Genomic DNA, 16,906 nt, shown 5'->3' with positions numbered 1-16,906 from the left:
GGATCCCCCCAAGCGCAATGCATCTCTGCCCAAGACCTCTGACCTCTCCCTCTCAGACCCGAATATCCACAGAATCCCAAAAAAGAATAGTCGACTATTGTCGCGCAAAAGCCCGCAATGGGCAAACCCCCCACTCCGGGAAAAAGAAAACACCCAATCCAAGACGAAAATGTTCCCCACACAGCGCCTTTAATTTTGTTCGGGTTGAGCAGGAGGGGCTTCGGATTCGGGGGGTAGGAAGAGGTCGCGGACTAGCCAGACGATATAGAGGACGGCCAGCACCCACAGGGTGGCCATGAGCTTGTATGTGGAGGAGCGCCATGTGACGCGACGGATGAGACGACGGCCATTGGGACCTTCAATGGGGCCACGACGAGGGGGTAAGCCGTTTAATTGACCGTTGGATTGACCGTTGGAGTGCACGTAGGGATAGGCGAGAGCTTCGTTCATCTCGCTGTGGGATATTCGACGGCGAGACATTTGTGTGGATTCCGGAGGGTATATGTTATCTTGCTCGGACGGGGGGATTCTCCCTATGTATATGCCGGGAGAGGGTTAAATATAATAGTCACCGATGCAGGGTTGTCAAGGAATTGGAGAAATGGAAGATATGATGATTTGACGATTTGGAGATTTGGAGGTTTTTTTCATTTTAGGGCAGAATTGATGGTTTTCTTTTTTTTTTTTTTTTTTTTTTTTCTTTTTTTCCCTCTTCAGGGAGATATTTTTTGGCCAACGCACACAAAAAAGGAGGGGCCAGACAATAGCCAGTCAGAGACAATAATTGCTAGACAACAGCAAGAGCTCGAAAAGGGAATCTTGAGTCTCCAGAAAGCGGATCTGTTGGACGGGCGAATGGGTAGCGGTGGGAACGTGGCCCGTTCATCTTATGACTTTCCTCTCTCTTTTTCTTTCTCTAATATAAAAGGGATATGGATGATTCTTCAAGTGAGTCCAATTAAGAATAAAGAGTGCGCCAGGAAATGCGAGATAGCCGCGATACTCGACAAGTGTCATTTTCCTTAGCGATGGCCATTGCAAGGCTAGGAGCAAAAGGGGGGGCAACGGGTGGCAATGGAGGGGGGATTAACAAAAGTACGAAAACGTTAGATTGTGCATGCACGGTGATATAAACTGAGTCATATTGCGTATAGCGCTGGGTGGTTCATATCGTTATATCTGATCTACAAATTCAAGGTATATATAGATGATCTATATATATATCGAGCTAATTGAGAGGGAAATCAAATGTAGATTGTTATATTGTCATTATATATTATAGACTACTAAGATATCTCAGCTATAGAGCTGCACTATGTTATACATATGATTATAGCCTATATATGTTGTACTATCCCATTGTTCTCATTCTAGGGCTTCCCGGGCCTTGCATGACGATGACTCATCAGTTTATCACCTCCAGGACTGTTAGTTAAGGTTGTGGTCTGCAGGACTGGATATACTTCAATTCTATTCAATGGGGATTTACTGTCAGACCCCTGGATCAGGTTGCAGTAGTTTAGAATGAACTAGAAAGAACGAAGAAGATGTTATACTCCATTTCACATGTATATCATTTATATCATCCACATTTTGATATCTGACATGTGAGTCATGACGGCCTGAGGCCACAACATTATGTCATAGGCCGACCTTGGAAGTTCACGGGTGAACGGACTTTTTGAGGTTAGTCCTTTGGGGCTTAATATAACACTCTTGATATGCTTCTTAATAAAAAAAAATCAGAAGAAAAGAACAAAAGAAAAGAATAGACTATAAACAATACCACGTAAATCATATGTTGCTTATTTCCTGTCGTGTGATCTTCCTCCGGTCCCCGGAGAGCGCAAGCGGAGAAAACCCGGGGACCGCTCGACCTCGGCAGTGAAAACGTTCCGATGACTCGCATCTCTCTTCCTCCTTAACACTTCTCTCCAGATATAATCACTTCCTACACGCATCTGTTACAAGGCCCTTCGGCCAATATACCCCCCCCACAATGTGGAAGCCTTCAGAGAGGCTGATGGAAACCATCAGACATTATGCCAGCTTCCCCGCAACCGGTGTCTCGCTGAGGCAGATGGTCCAATTTGGTGACCGTCCCTCAACAGGTATGAACTATGAACTGGTCTGACACTATCTCCAGTCAATATCTAACTCTCACTAGGTACCCTATTCCGCGCCTCTCAATTTCTCTCTGAGGAACTCCCGATTCGTCTCGCACATCGCGTGCAGGATCTAGGAGAGCTACCAGATGGACTCAGTGAGATGCCGTCGATCAAAAGGGTCCAGGACTGGTATGCGCAGTCATTTGAGGTAAGTGGCTCATTCATTGAAAATTGATCCTGCGTCCATTTAACTGACCCGAATGCCAGGAAATCATTACTCTCCCTCGCCCCAGCCTGACTCAAGAAGTGAAAGCACGCCTGTTACGACCAGGCCGGATGAACGGCGGCCCTTCAAAAATCCTCTCTGAAACAACCCAAAACCCCAGCGTGCGTGAAGGACAGTACCGGTCATCTGTGACCGCAGGCAATGGAAATGGCGTTGCAAAAGCGCACGCCGCCGCAGGCCGACGGTACTTTTTCCCCGCGGACGACCGCGGAGACTGGCCGCCGGAACTCAACGACTACAACCAACGATTCGCCAAGACTCTCCAACAGATCAAGCGCCGCCACGACGGGGTTGTGACCACAGTTGCGCAAGGCATCCTGGAATGGAAACGTGCGCGACAGCGCATGCAGATCGACTCCACGATTCAGTCCTTCCTCGATCGGTTTTACATGTCAAGAATTGGTATACGAATGCTCATCGGTCAACACATCGCACTCACGGAGCAAACGCACGTCAAACACCCTAACTATGTTGGAATAATTTGTACCAAGACCAACGTTCGTGACATCGCGCTCGAGGCTATTGAAAATGCCCGCTTCGTCTGCGAGGACTACTACGGTCTTTTCGAGTCGCCCAAGGTGCAGCTGGTCTGCAAGGAGGACTTGAACTTCATGTATGTTCCCGGACACCTGTCGCACATGCTCTTCGAGACCCTCAAGAACTCGCTTCGGGCGGTCGTCGAACAACATGGTGCCGATAAGGATGATTTCCCCGTGACCAAGGTAATAGTTGCGGAAGGCAAAGAGGACATTACGATCAAGATCTCCGACGAGGGCGGTGGTATCCCCCGGTCGTCGATTCCTCTCGTATGGACCTACATGTACACGACAGTGGAGCAAACGCCCAACCTGGACCCTGATTTCGACAAGAACGACTTCAAAGCACCAATGGCTGGATTTGGATATGGCCTGCCAATTAGTCGACTGTACGCACGGTACTTTGGCGGTGATCTGAAGTTGATCAGTATGGAGGGGTATGTTTTTTTTTTTTTTTTTTTTTTTTTTTCCTCTCTGCTTTCACTATCTTTTACGAACCCTTGCTAATTGATTCTCGCAGCTACGGGACGGACGTCTACCTCCACCTCAATCGCCTCTCTTCAAGCTCGGAGCCTTTGCAATGACAATCACCCGTCATGAGAGACGGTCGGATCCGGATCACCACTTCGCACCGCCTGAACCACCCCATTTACAATGACCCGGAATGCAAACCGCCGTCTCGAGGACTGACACTGATGAATGCGCAGGCCCACTACGCTCGCATGCTCAGCCGAGAGGTCTCGGAGCGTAAGCAAGTTGGAGACATGGAAAGTCTGTTCCACTCGGAGCAGCGGAGGAGAGAGGAGAAAGAGATGTAAGACGTGCCTGTGTATTGCTTGGCTCAGCCTTGGCTTCTACAGTCTGTCTGATTGGTTTCTCTTATCTCTCTTACCTTGTCTCCTGCTTGTTCAACCTTTTCCCCCGATTTGGATGGCTGCTGCATCTGTGATCAGCTGTTCCACCAAGAATGTGAAGATGAGTTCGCAAGTCGGACTGCAGTGCCACCGCGTTGCCAGGGACTCTCGGGTAAGATCCCAGGCATTGACAGAGGGAAGAGAACACAAAAATAACCCGCCAGAGAAGCTATGCTCTTTTCTGGATCCTCTCATGATACCCCGTTCCTCTTTCATTTTGATCTCTTCGTCTTCCTCTCTGGACTGGTGGCCCTGCCGTTGATTTGGCTTCTCTGTATAGTACTTTCGTTTTAATCTGTTTTAGCGAATATAAACATTCTAGTATCATGTCTCTCTTGAGTAGTAGATATCCTGTAGTCAAGTATCCGCCACAATAAGCTTCAATATTTCAGCTAGCCCTATAAGACAAACCATGCAAGAAATAGCACGCTAAAAGCACCTCGCATCAATTCATAACTCGTAACTCATAAATCCTCATCCTCATCCTCATCCACCCCCCGACCCCGGCCTTGACCCAAACCCCTCCCAACCAACGAAGCCCCTCCTCCTCCCCTTCCTTCCCCAGCACCCAACCCAACACCCCCAAAAGCCCCCGGCGAATTCGCACCGGAACAAGACCTAGAACCCGACCCAGAGCGCGAACCACCACCCCTAGCCTTCTTAGCATCCATCGCCCTCAAATGCGCCGGCTTATGCCAGTTATGATCATTGATATCCCCAATAACCTCCCGGTACCGACCACGAATAAGCGACCCTTCCCCGCCCTTCCCATCAGGCGCGATATAGAACCGCGGGTCATACAATTCTTCTGCTTTTGCCGGGTCGTTGGGCGCGAGATATTTCGCCAGGAAGCGTCGGCGGGTTTGGGGGATTGTCTTTGTGGTGGTTAGTTTGGTTTAATTGTAATTGTAATGTGCTTTGGAGTGGCCACTAGACTATGAGACGGGGACGGAGCTTGATTCAAGGGAATCACAGGCCAGGTCAGACAGATTAAGGTAGTAACGTACTTCTTGTGACGCAAGCGCATATGTAACTAATAACTCATTGTCCATGAGGACGGCTAGTGCGGCGTGTTTTTCGTCGCGGAGATGCGAGCGCGTGCGCGCATCTTTTTCAAAGGCAGTTTGGGGTTCTGTGTCGTCTTCGCCGGCGCCGTTGTATGACGTTGTGAGGGGGTTTGGGGCGCGGCTAGTGAATCTTCCTTTTTGGGGTGTTAGTTTGCAGATTACGCTGTGGTTGTGTTGGATGGGTTCTATATTGAGGCAAAATTGGCGCGGTATAGTTGTGCACAGAAGCAAGGATGAGATGGTGGAAGGTGGGAGTTGAACTTGACAAGGGGAGGAGAGTACATACTCGTGTCTGATTCGTTTGACGTGTCTCCGTTCACGTCCCAATCATCATCATCTCGTCCAGGGCGGGGCATGGGTATACCATCGACGTTAAGTCCGTCACCTTCACTGCCGAACATTGGTATACCGTCGACGCGGTCTAAGTCATCGAGTTGCATGCCGCCATCAGATTCAGATTCAGACTCCGTGTCTGAGATGAGATTTATGGGTTGGCGGGACATATTGAAAATATTGAGATGAGATGCAAGTCAATGGCAAGTGAAAAGCAGACCGAGACGGGGTCTTTGAGTTGATGTGGTTCAACCGGTGTGGAGTCAGAAGTTATAGCGAGACACAACCAATCACTGGTGAGGATGGAAGTGATAAAATGGCACTGGGGTAGACTTGGTTTCTCTAGTATTCACAGAGAATTTCATGTATGTCTTATTGTATGACCCCAGGATTGATCTATAGCCAGTGTCAGTGGGTGAGAAAAAGATATTGGCGGTAAGTGCACTTGAGTCTGGTGATCTCCGGGAGAGGGTTGGACAGGGAATAAATTTACCTCAACAAGGAGTTTCATACATAGGTATTCGCGGCACTCCAGATAGAAGTCAAGATATCGACGATCCAAGGTGTTGACGAGATAACCTCAATGCCCTCTTGGCGTGGGTCCCCGTACTTTGGCCAGATCAAGCAGGCGGTGAACTGTTACAATGGCAATTTAGTCAACAAGCTGTTGTTGAACCCCCTAATTAGGCTTAGTGGATATCAAGTATACTCAAGTCCTGAATACTGTTGGAGACCTCATCCTTTCAGTATAGTGTCACTCAGACGAAATATTATATATACTCTACTAATAAAGTATGAAAGTACCGAAGTGAATCAATGATGAATGGCGAAACTAAATATATGATGCCAAGACCCAACAACGCCAGGAAACAATGCCGCTAAAACGACTAACAGTTTAGTATAGAAAGACCAAAAGAGAATGATAAGAGTCTAATTAGCCGGACAGTCATGCATGTATGAATTTTTAGGCCAACGATACCCAGCCTCGTCCCTAAAGTTCAACTGTTAGTAAAGCGCAAACACGACAAAGCCAGCGATATCAACATACCAGGTCGTAAAGTTCGCATTATCGTATGCCTTGCGATGTTGCTCAATATACTTAGTCGTCTCATAACCCGGCGGGTCACAAGTAACGCTCTCATCATCGGGGTCCTGGTAGATCCGAACGTAGTCGAAGCGCAGGATAGCAGGCATATAATCGATGATGCTCTTGTTCTGCGGCGCAAAGTTGTCCGCCATACCCATATTCATAATCAGCGCCAAGGGCTCGAGTGGGATCATGCGTTGCCCGACATTGCCATTGGGCCCGATGGCGCGGGCATCCAGTGTCCAGGTCTTTTCAGCGCCGACGAACCAGGTCACATCGCCTTCTGCGCCGGGTGTGTACTCAAAGGAGTAGGTTTGGTATTCAGTGCCGTTGTACCAGCGGTGATTTAGGTTGGTTAGGCTCGATATGGCCTGCTGGTAAACACCGCCTCGGTAGGAGTTGAGTTCGGTGACGCGTGGATCGTAAACGGCGGCGAAGTCTGGTATTGTTGTGGTTAGTGGGTGTCTAGAATAGTAAAGATATCGGGGGAAAAGCAAAGAAAAGAAAACTCACCATAGTCCGGCAAGTACCACAGGTCGAATGGTGCAGTCTGCAAACTCTGTGATGCACTACCAACGTAGGGACCGCTGTCACCATACAGTGGAGCAGTGCTACCTTCGATCACATCAATTTCAGGAGCACTGCGTGCAGTACCAGGAGTCGGGTGATCAGAGCCAGGACAGGCACATCCGGGCAGCCGCATACCGGGAAGCCAGTTGATACCGTCAAGAGAACTCTGGTTTGGAGTGATGCCTGCATCGCAGCCATCATGGTAGCTATATGGCCACATCCCATCGGTGGTAGCAGCATAGCCAGGACGAGCCAAGTTACCCATTGCCCAGAAACCAGGCCAGAACCCTTCGATGTGTCCATCACCTGGAAGGGACATGCTAGCTTCGAGACGTCCCCCCTTGAAGCAGAGCTTGTTCCAGCTTTGTACCATCCCGGATCGGTAGTCAAGACCGTGATTCTCAAAGTGGTCGAACCGAAGCTGGAGAGTGCCTTCTGCCGTGGTTACTGCGTCGGGGTCATACCACTAAGCAGTGTCAGCGTTTGCCCGGTGATTTCTGACTCGGAATATACTAACCTCTTTGTCCTGTGTTACTCCGTACCAAATATCGACTGCTTGGAAGAACGGGTCATCGTCCTCGAAGAACGTTCGACCGGGCATGTTAAACTCGTCGGAGAACTGCAATGGAATGTCAGCCACTTGTCGTCGTTAGTGACCTATTAAACAACTCACCACTAGCTTCATCTCCTTTCCATTGGCGCTTTTCTTGGTGAGTGCCTCTTTCGGTGTGTCTGGGTCAATCAACCCCATGCGTAGGTTTTGCAACAATGGCCGCTCCCCAACGTCCAAACACAACGTGTCTGCAGGGTGGCATGCACCATCATGATGTTTTGCCATGCCCACCAACGAAGATCTGCGATTATTGGTTAGTCAGGGGCGAGACAGTCAAAACAGCCAACTTCTTACATGAGCGGGTAACCAATGAAAAGCACTAGGAGACCTAGTGTGAAAATTGCCAGGCCACCGACATTCACAATACCCCGTCGATTCCAGATATCACAATCCCGATCCTTGTCCGCCGGGTCCGGGTTATGCAAGTAGTCATCCTTCTCCACATCCTCAGGGAACAACAACAACCCATCAGTGGGCATGATATTGAACTTCCCCGACACAGTCTGTGTGTTGACATCATACTCCTCACTACCAGCGTGCGAAGGTGCCCTCGAATCCTGGAACGGATCCAAGGGGAAAGTACTCTCATGACTGATGGAGCTGATACTCGAGCGAGCCGCAGACCACCGGTCTGGAGACAGGGGGCGATAAGTCTGGCTCACACCTTGTCCCTGTGTGGGCCTCAATTTTGGGGGCAAGAGGAATTCCGAGGACTCGGGGACATTTGATGCGCCGTATGGTGATGGCGCTTGGGCGCCTACTGCCATGGGCGCTTCAGGGCCTTGTGGCGTCAAAGGACGGGGGAAGGTCCGTGACGTGAGAGGCGCGTAGCCCTCATTTGTCTGAAGGAAGGGGTCCTGTCGCCCCGAGTTCAGTCGGATATGAGGCGTCACCTTCCCCTCCGAGGAATCAGAGCCGTGGTCCGACATATTATTGTTGATCTTCAAGTTCCTGGATAAAGTCCGGCACGCTCCTCTGCTCTGCACTAGTGAGAGCTTGCTCTCTACCTTCGATTGCTGCCGTGAGGATAACTCTTTTGCATCAGTCGTTGGTGGAATCCGTGGGGCAGGTTGGTATGACGATGTAACGTTCTGCTTCTTCTTCTTTCTTCCGGTTCGTCAGGCGGCAATTTTGCTCTATATCTCAACGGTAAAGACTGGAGACCTAGGTCGGTATTCCGCACTGTCGGGAAGTGCTATGTTTTAATGAAAGGACAGGCGCGGCAGGTCGGACAGCATCGAATCTCCCTCGGCGACACGATAAAAGAGACAAACAGAGTCTAAACGGAGAAAGAAGGCCAAAAACCGTGAAAGAAAAGAAGAGCCTAGACGGTCCGAGGGGTCTTGTTTGGATTCACGAGGAGACAGGAATGACAGAGACCCAAGGGGGCAACCAGTGGTATGCCTATGCCGTTCTCACGCCGAGCCTTCTGGATGGACTGTGGATGATAGTAGAGTACAGTTTCAGACTAGGTTCAATGGCCCAAAGCCATATCCCATATATTTTTGACTGTCTGGTTCGATTAGTTGAAGTAGACCGGTGGTGGTTTTGAAGCTCCATCCTGGCTCTCACGCCCTGGGCAAGGCTATTCTAGGGCGCGGCATTCCCGTTGCTCCCCAGGGCCCCCGAGGAATGGCCCGGCATGAATGCTGGCCGGAATTCGGGGATCGCCATGGCCATGAACCTGGAGAGATCCAGATGCAGTAATAATAGCAGTTAAAAGTCGCTCCGTATAGATAGATGTACGGGGAGTTGTTGACGCGAAGGGCACACCAGCGGAGAAAATAAGAGACATGACCCGAAAGCACTTCTATTCTATTAGTGCAATCTGCAATATAGATACATGTCCATGTAATTTTCTTTATTTCTTTAAACTCACGCGGCTGCGAAAATAATTACCAGACCTATTTCTTTCAGGGCTAATTAGCCAACTCAACCTGTTTTGCACAGCCATTGACACGCGTCCTGCCAATCCCCAACCCTCCCTCAGCTTAAGAATGCAACAAATGCCGAACAAGTGAGGACCACCTTGCACTAAGGGCAAGGCAGGACGAAGACCCCGTTTATATGTTTATCCATTCCACGCCAGCACTGACGACATCAAAGAATAAGGCAGTGAGTAACGCGTAACGATATAGGTACTTCGATGTTTTTGATAGACTATCGATATCGCATGTCGGTAGACTAAGCAGCTACACACCGGAAAAAGCGAAATACAAATTATGTCCTACACTATTCCCAAGACCTCTCCATTATGGATACAGACAACCCGAACACCTACGACTCAACAGCCTTGGCGCGCAGTCCGACGAGACGGTTTTCAGGCGCATCTAGTGCCAGGACCCAGTACTCAATCTTGGTACTAGTTTGTTCGACACGGTAGACCTTCAGCTCAACAGCAGACTGATCGACACCAGAATCCTTCTCAGCAGCCGCGGCGCGGACCGCATCCAGGGCGGCGGAGTATTGATTCTTCGGGTCGAAGGAGGAGGGGGATAGAATGGAGATGGACTGGGACAGGTCGGTATCTGGGGAGATCAAGGAGGAGAGCTGGTCTGTAGTGAGGGAGGTGGGGCGTTAGCAAGGCCATTCTAGGATATTTTATCTTGGGGACTTCAAGGGAGCAAGCCCATGAAGGAGGATGTGGAATATGAAGGAACTAGGAAATGGAAATGGAAGCAGAACAGGGGCAGGAACATACCAGCACTTGGCCACGCTCCCTTGGCTGCACCATCCCACTTCAATGCCACAGGCTCGAAGGGCTCGTCTGTATCGGAGATGTAGTATGCGTCGACAGACTGCAGCAGCTTTGGGACTGACAGGGAGCTGTGCACGGTCTCGGTTTTGACGGTGCCGGCCCCTTGCTGCGGGGCGCTGCCGCTCACATCTGCGTTGGCTTTGTCCAGGAAGGACATGTAGGCATCGTCGGAGGACATGGTTCGTGCCGACGTTGAGAAGAGGGACTTGGGGAGGGAAGGGCTGGGTTGTGGTTGCAGTCTTGAGGTTGCGGGGAAGAGGCGGGTTTGGTGCTCTGTGTTTGGGGTGTAGGTTCTTGGGCTCGTTTGGTGATGTAGACGACGATCTAGAAGACGATATTGAAGTTGAGGATGTTCGATTTGAATGTTTGGTCGTAGAGTGTAGGATGAGATTGGCAAAGCCCAGTTACTTGCTGAAGCTGGCAGGGAAAAGTGTGGGATGACGCAATGGATTTTAGATTGGCGCATTTTGTTCACCACCAACCAGCCTGTCAGGTTGAGGTTTGGTATATTCGAACGATTGAAGAGATTCAGGGGTTTTTTCGAGAATGTAATTAAGACATATGAGGAACGAGGGGACTTTTTCCTAGAAAAGTAGTTCAACCTTTCGGGTACATTCAGACATCCGAACCAGATATATATACATCGAATGATTAGAGATATATTTGGTGATTTAAAACCGATTTAAGAAACGGATATAAATTGTAGTAGAAGATGCTGCCACATACACCTGGAACACCTGGGCGTATTTATACATTTACAGTATACAGCTACAAGCAGGTCGTGAAGGATATTCGCTTTTTTATTGAGTATGAAACGTTGCACTATCACCAACCATAGGCTTAAACATCTTAAACAGTCTCCACAAGGTCCTTCTTGAGGGTACCCATGAAGGCCTTCTTCTCCTCGAAGGTCTGGAAAGCACCGTGACCGAACTTGGAGGAGGTATCGATCCACTTGAGCTCGACCTTCTCGGTGGCCCTGCGGGAAGTCTGGGGGTACAGAGTCTTGCGCAGAGTCATAACACGCTTCTTGACACCGGGAATGGAGCCCTTGACCATAACGAAGTCGTTCTTGACCTCACCGTAGTGGACGAAACCACCCATGCTAAAGAAACGTTAGAATTTGCAAACACACACGGGGAGAAAATATCAAGGAGGAACATACGGGGTGATCTGCTTCTTGGAGATGTCGAACTCGGTGGAGGCGTTACCCTCATCAGTACCCTTTCCAATGCGGAAAACCTTGTGGTTGCAAGAGGTACGGTGGTGGTAACCGTCCTGACCGGCACGGGCAACAGTCCACTGGACGTGGTTAGGGTGCCAAGCACCAATACAGGCGACCTTGCGCAGACCCTTGTGAGTCTTGCGGGGCAGCTTGGTGGTACCCCAACGGGAGGTGACACCGGAGAAACCGTGACCCTTGGTGACGGCGATGACATCAATCATCTCGTCCTTCTCGAAGATGGAGTCGATATCGATGGTCTTCTCGAAGAGGTTGCGGGCGAAGTCGACCTTGTCAGCGACGGAGCCACCGTTGACCTGGATCTCCATAAGGTGGGCCTTCTTCTGCTTGATGGGAGTCTGGCGGATCTGGGTGTGGGCGAGCACACGGACGACAGTGCAGTACTTCTGGATGCGCTCAAGCTCGCGGGTGATGGAGGCACCGGAGCTCTCGGCGTGGGACTTGGCGTACTTGGTGAAGGCCTTCTTCTTGGACTTGTACCAGTTCTTGTAGAAGCGACGCTTGACCTCATCGCTCAGGTGCTCAGCCCAGACGGTGGTGAGAGAGCGGAGACCACGGGGAGTCTCGATGTAACCGACGACACCAACGGCAACGAGCTGAAAAGAAAAAATGTTAGGGTCCTGGTCGCTTTTTTCCCCTTTCTTCCTTCACTTTCGCACACAACGGGGGAAACGTACAGGAGGAGTCTCGATGACGGTGACGGCCTCGACAATCTCCTTCTTGTGCATCTTGGCACCAGGACGGTCAAGGTCACGGACGACGGTGGTCATACCAGCCTTGTAGCCCATGGAGGCAGTAAGGTGGACGGGCTTCTTGGCATCATCCTTGGGGAAGCTGTCGCAAAAAAAAAAGTCTCAGCACACAAATCCATAAATCTCGAATTTATTCAGAAAGTACTGACCTCTTGACCTTACCACGGTGACGGGCAGCGCGCTTGCGCGGGAGGTAGGCAAGGGAGCCTGGAGATTATATCAGTATACTGTTCACACACACAGGCCGTATTTCGAAATTTCGATATCGAGGAAAGGTGATCACGAACCGTGACGAGGCGCTTCGTACTTCCGGTGACTCCTGAAAAGCGAAAGCAGGTTAGCAATTGTACTCAATTGCGATTGTATATGAATCTTCAAAATGGGATAGACTCACATCTTGACCCTGTTATCGTTAGTCGTCGAGGTGGTGGGAGGACGATCTGGAAATGTCGAAGTTGATTTTGCACGCTTGGTGTGTGGGCTAACCTAAGCGAGACTCTTGGCGTCTCTGAGCCTGAGGCACCCCACAATCATCCAAATTATCTAATCCAGCCCTGGTACCGTCACGTGCCTTCCAGACTTTCCGGGCCCTGAGGTATAATTTTTATGGGTCTTCATGCTGCCAAGGCAAACGGCCAGCAATATGGTTTTAGGAAATCCACATTGTGGGCTGGAATGAAACACACAGGCCGAAATACAATACCTACTTCGTATATAGTATTACTTAGGACAGCCATACCACCTGGGCACTAAATGAGATTAAGAAAGGAGATGTCTTAAATTTACTCTACCAAATTCCAGAGTATCAAACAAATGATTTGCTTCAAGGATGCCTAATGCACCATAAAAAAAATTCACAGTGAAAGGAGACTAAGAAATCATAAAAAGAAGAGAACGAACGGACATGTCGAGTATTCAGCGCACGCGCTTGAAACTAGGTAGTCATCGTAACTTGCACATTCGTACCGTACATCACACACTGAAAGTTAGGAAGAACAGAGAGGAGCAAGGAAGCGAGGGATTGGGGATTTATCAGATTTAATTTAACCAGATAACGCGTCTCTGGTCGTGGGAGGGAAGACTTTTCATGCCGTTGGCTCAGCCTTGGATGGAGTACTGGCACGGGCATTTCCGGCACCATTAGTGGGGTTGCCAGCAGCGCTCCCGTTGGGGCTGCCCTTGGAAGCAGCAACAGCCTTCTTCTCTTCCTCAACTTCGTCGTCGTAGTCTTCATCGACATCCATCTTGCGTGCAGGGGGCTCGTGGGCAGGGGGAGCTTCAGGGCGAGGAGCTTCTTCCTTGACCGGGGTGTTGGCGGAAGGAGGTCCAGAGGGGGGAGCGTTGGATGCAGGTGCGGTGCCCTCCGCCATCGGGGGAAAGACTGGGGCCAGCAGAAGGGCGGGGAGGCATGTCTTGGATCGAAGGCAGAGTAGGAGGGTGGTGAGCAGCCTCTGAGGGGTGGTAGTTCTCATTGGCACGACGGGCGTCCTCGCGGCGGGCCTCTGAGGAGCTTCGTCGTTGCATCTCACCAGGAGAAGGCAAACGAGCGGGTGGGCTCGGGCGGCGGTTGGTCTGGTCATCCAGACGAGCGCGGCTCTCTTCATTTGCATGCTTCTTGACTGGACCAGGCTCAGCCTCCCATTCGCGGCCACGCTTCATTGCAGATGTGGGGCGATCCTCACGATCACGGGCGGCAGCCTCAGCGGCAGTAGCAGCCGAAGCAGGGGCCGGGGCACCGGAGGCGATGGAGTTACCGCCTGGAACTTGTGGGGGGAGGGTAGGACCGGGGTGGAACTGTTGCAGAGGGTATCCGGAGCCTGGCGAAGAGGGACGCTCATCGCGAATAGGGCGGATTTCAGGAGCAGGACTGAAAGGACGATTCTGGTAAGGAGGGGGAGGAGCACCACCGTTGGGTCCAGGAGGTCCAGGGGGACCAGGAGGAGCGACGGGAATACCAGTCGGCAGAGCACCACGTGGGGCACCAAAGGCATTGCCACCACTAGGAGCGCGTTCATGGCTTGGACCAGGAGCATTTGCGATCTGGGGTAGGGTGTGATGCGGCGGGTAGGCGTTGGGATCACCCATCTTTGGCGATCGAGGCGCGCCACGGGGATCCGGGAACGCCCGACCAGGCTCCTGTCGAGGGCTCTGAGCGGGAGCACCGGGGATCCGAGCATCGCGCTGGTCAAGACCGTTGGATGGGGGAACTTGGCTCTGCGACTGAAGCTCGTTGATACCACGATTCCAGTCAGGGATTTGTCTCGGAGGAGCAGGAGCTTGTGGAGGGGGACCGATGGGGGCTGGGGCACCCCACTGAGGAGCCGGAGGCTGGCCAACGCCCGGTGCCTGATAAGCCTGAGGATGAACATCCTGCGGCTGGGGAGCGGGGGCGGTGGGCGGCTGTTGTCCGGCCGTGCCGGCGGACAACTGACTTTGAAGAAGCTGCAGACGAGCCTTGATGTGAACATTGCTCGGATCAAGATCTGCGGCACGTCCGTAGGCGTCCAGGGCATCGGCGATCTGGTTGTTGCATGATTCGTACAAAGTGCCCAGGTCATACCAGACCTCGGAAATGTAAGGGTTCAAGCGGATCGCACGAGAGTAGGCATCGAGAGCGTCGCGATATTGGTTGATCTGGTAGTAAAGAACACCGATCGAGCACCAGAAGGTAGGATTGCGACCATCGCGATAGACCGCTTGCTGATAGGCTTCATATGCCTTGGGGTATTTCGCCATGGACATGTAGCAACGACCGAGGAGATACCAGCTTTGAGCGTCGTTGTTATCTGGTGGGGAAAATCGATTAGTTTCAACATAAAAATGGGAATGGGCGGTTGCAAGTCCACTTACCAGCATTGACAGACTTCTCTAAAAACTGGATGGCCTTCTCCTGGCTTTGGAAGGCGTTACTCTGCTGGTGGTAGAGCCATCCAAGCTGCTGAAGAACCTTGGCGTGGTTTGGATCTCTCTCAAGGACGCGCTGGTAGGCGGATTGGGCAGACTCGAACTGAGGGTTGCATGAGTATAAGGTAACAATAAAGAGCGGAGGGAAGCATGACTTACGTCTTTCTGTTGCTCGTGAACATGGCCAATCTGGAACCAGATGTCTTCTTCGGTCAGAGGGCGCGGGGGATCGCTAACAATGTATTTGAAGCACTAGAATGGATTAGCCACAGCCCTCAAGACCCATACCAAGAGATTTCACATACCTCCAAACTCTGGTTAAACTTCTGCTGCTGCTTGTATATGATTCCCAGGCGGAAGTAGATCTCATTGGCCTTCTCGAAATCGGGTGCCATGCGCATCACTTGCGAGAAAGCCTCTTCCGCATGGTCCAGAGAACCATAGCGATCATACAAGATACCGATTCCATACCACAGCTTGGGTTCCTAATTGGGGGAATTGGAATTAGCAACTGATATTCAAGAGAAGATGCGAGGGGAAAACGGCTTACCTTGGGGTCGCGCAAGTGGTAGAGGGCTTGTTGGTAAGAGGTGTATGCCTCTTGCAGATTATCCATCATGAGATGGCAGTGGCCCAAGCTGCCCCAAGTCTCACCATTGCTCGGATCCAACTTCAGAATATTTTGCAAGTACTCAATCGCTTTTGGGAACTGTTCTTTTGTCCGGAGGATACATGAAATGGCATTCATGGCTGAGATAGACCACTGATTGTGACGCAGGGCCTGCTCATAGGCATTCATCGCACCTTCTAGGTCGCCCATCAATTCGGTCAAGCTTCCTACAAAAGAGACTGTCAGCATTCGCCAGTTGTAGCACATTACCGGTGATCCTTACCTATTTGAAGCCAGACTTGTTCATTGAGTGTGGCGATCTTCTGTGCGGTGGTGAGAGTAGGGACTCCCTTTTGACCTTGCACGGGAATTGCTGACATATGACCATTGGCCTGCGCCTGCGCCTGCGCATGCGCTGCGAGATGCGCTACCGCATGGTGAGGAGCCACGCCCGCGGTGGGTGATGGTTGAGTATGAGACATGGTTCCCGAGAATCGTGAATATGGGTTGAGTTGAACCGTGTCGCGACCGAACTCCCGGATTAGGTTTGCGACACGATGATGCAATCCAAGTTTACACCCCGATTAGACACCGATCAAGTGTGCTCTTGTGATTTTGCACGCCAATCCTGAGGCGCAAGTTCCGATCGACTGGACACGAAAGAGAGATGGAAAAAAGAGGGACGGGTCGCGAAAGAAGTAAAAGCCCCTCGCGCGACACTATCCAGCAGTGAAGGGTGGCAGTTTTCCAGAATCGACTGGACCTTGGCGCTGTCCCTAAGATAAATGAGTGGCGCGAGATGGCAGTGACACGATCTCGGGGGGCAGCGGGTGAGGTCACAGCTATGTAGAGCTTGAGGCGCAAAGTGAGAAGAGAAAAAATAAGATATTGAAGAAAGAGGCAAAGATACAAGGCGATACAGTGGGGAAAGGGGAAGTCAGAATTGAAGATGATCTGAAAGCCTAAGGGGGGAAGAGAGAGGGAAGAGTCGAGGGGCTGGCAGGAAAGGTGAAATTCGCCAAGAGACGCTAGTGGTTGGGTAGCTCCCGGCCGTCACGACTGATTATCTAATCCAAGCTGACGCTCAGGAACGGTTTAGCGTTGTGGAGAAAGATCTGGAGGCGG

General features: G+C 51.0%; 8 protein-coding genes across 8 annotated transcripts; 2 read left to right on the top strand and 6 right to left on the bottom strand.

Moving 5' to 3' along the window:
* Positions 1-189: 189 nt before the first annotated feature.
* On the bottom strand, positions 190-480 carry N7525_009798 (uncharacterized protein; the record flags this gene model as incomplete). Its single annotated transcript, XM_002563855.1, has 1 exon — positions 190-480. One exon carries the CDS (start codon positions 478-480, stop codon positions 190-192), a length of 291 nt encoding a protein of 96 aa, XP_002563901.1.
* A 1,519-nt stretch (positions 481-1,999) lies between these two features.
* Positions 2,000-3,514, top strand: N7525_009797 (PDK/BCKDK family protein kinase; the record flags this gene model as incomplete). The annotated part of the gene is made up of 4 exons (XM_002563854.1): positions 2,000-2,111; positions 2,168-2,316; positions 2,376-3,367; positions 3,451-3,514. 4 exons carry the CDS (start codon positions 2,000-2,002, stop codon positions 3,512-3,514), a joined length of 1,317 nt encoding a protein of 438 aa, XP_002563900.1.
* A 12-nt stretch (positions 3,515-3,526) lies between these two features.
* Positions 3,527-3,748, top strand: N7525_009796 (uncharacterized protein; the record flags this gene model as incomplete). Its single annotated transcript, XM_061214860.1, has 1 exon — positions 3,527-3,748. The coding sequence occupies one exon, from the start codon at positions 3,527-3,529 to the stop codon at positions 3,746-3,748; it is 222 nt and encodes a 73-aa protein (XP_061069291.1).
* A 560-nt stretch (positions 3,749-4,308) lies between these two features.
* On the bottom strand, positions 4,309-5,414 carry N7525_009795 (uncharacterized protein; the record flags this gene model as incomplete). Its single annotated transcript, XM_002563853.1, has 3 exons — positions 4,309-4,719; positions 4,852-5,045; positions 5,198-5,414. The coding sequence occupies 3 exons, from the start codon at positions 5,412-5,414 to the stop codon at positions 4,309-4,311; spliced, it is 822 nt and encodes a 273-aa protein (XP_002563899.1).
* A 760-nt stretch (positions 5,415-6,174) lies between these two features.
* N7525_009794 (SKN1/KRE6 family beta-glucan synthesis-associated protein) lies at positions 6,175-8,443 on the bottom strand (the record flags this gene model as incomplete). Its single annotated transcript, XM_061214859.1, has 6 exons — positions 6,175-6,235; positions 6,293-6,770; positions 6,845-7,367; positions 7,419-7,520; positions 7,575-7,755; positions 7,809-8,443. The coding sequence occupies 6 exons, from the start codon at positions 8,441-8,443 to the stop codon at positions 6,175-6,177; spliced, it is 1,980 nt and encodes a 659-aa protein (XP_061069290.1).
* A 1,348-nt stretch (positions 8,444-9,791) lies between these two features.
* On the bottom strand, positions 9,792-10,738 carry N7525_009793 (uncharacterized protein; the record flags this gene model as incomplete). Its single annotated transcript, XM_002563851.2, has 2 exons — positions 9,792-10,069; positions 10,216-10,738. 2 exons carry the CDS (start codon positions 10,736-10,738, stop codon positions 9,792-9,794), a joined length of 801 nt encoding a protein of 266 aa, XP_002563897.2.
* Positions 10,739-11,121: 383 nt separating this feature from the next.
* On the bottom strand, positions 11,122-13,511 carry rpL3 (60S ribosomal uL3 domain-containing protein; the record flags this gene model as incomplete). The annotated part of the gene is made up of 7 exons (XM_002563850.2): positions 11,122-11,377; positions 11,438-12,111; positions 12,193-12,349; positions 12,417-12,474; positions 12,555-12,586; positions 12,662-12,707; positions 13,385-13,511. 7 exons carry the CDS (start codon positions 13,509-13,511, stop codon positions 11,122-11,124), a joined length of 1,350 nt encoding a protein of 449 aa, XP_002563896.2.
* A 34-nt stretch (positions 13,512-13,545) lies between these two features.
* cyc8 (putative transcriptional corepressor Cyc8) lies at positions 13,546-16,263 on the bottom strand (the record flags this gene model as incomplete). Its single annotated transcript, XM_061214858.1, has 6 exons — positions 13,546-15,053; positions 15,118-15,274; positions 15,331-15,423; positions 15,477-15,656; positions 15,722-16,008; positions 16,065-16,263. The coding sequence occupies 6 exons, from the start codon at positions 16,261-16,263 to the stop codon at positions 13,546-13,548; spliced, it is 2,424 nt and encodes an 807-aa protein (XP_061069289.1).
* Between the last annotated feature and the right edge of the window lie 643 nt (positions 16,264-16,906).

This window comes from Penicillium rubens (genome assembly GCF_028828025.1).
Source record: "Penicillium rubens strain IBT 27055 chromosome Unknown utg000003l_segment0_segment0, whole genome shotgun sequence".
Lineage (NCBI taxonomy): Eukaryota > Fungi > Ascomycota > Eurotiomycetes > Eurotiales > Aspergillaceae > Penicillium > Penicillium rubens.
The sequence above is the reverse complement of the archived record's forward strand: the minus strand, read 5'-3'. Positions and strand labels throughout refer to the sequence as shown.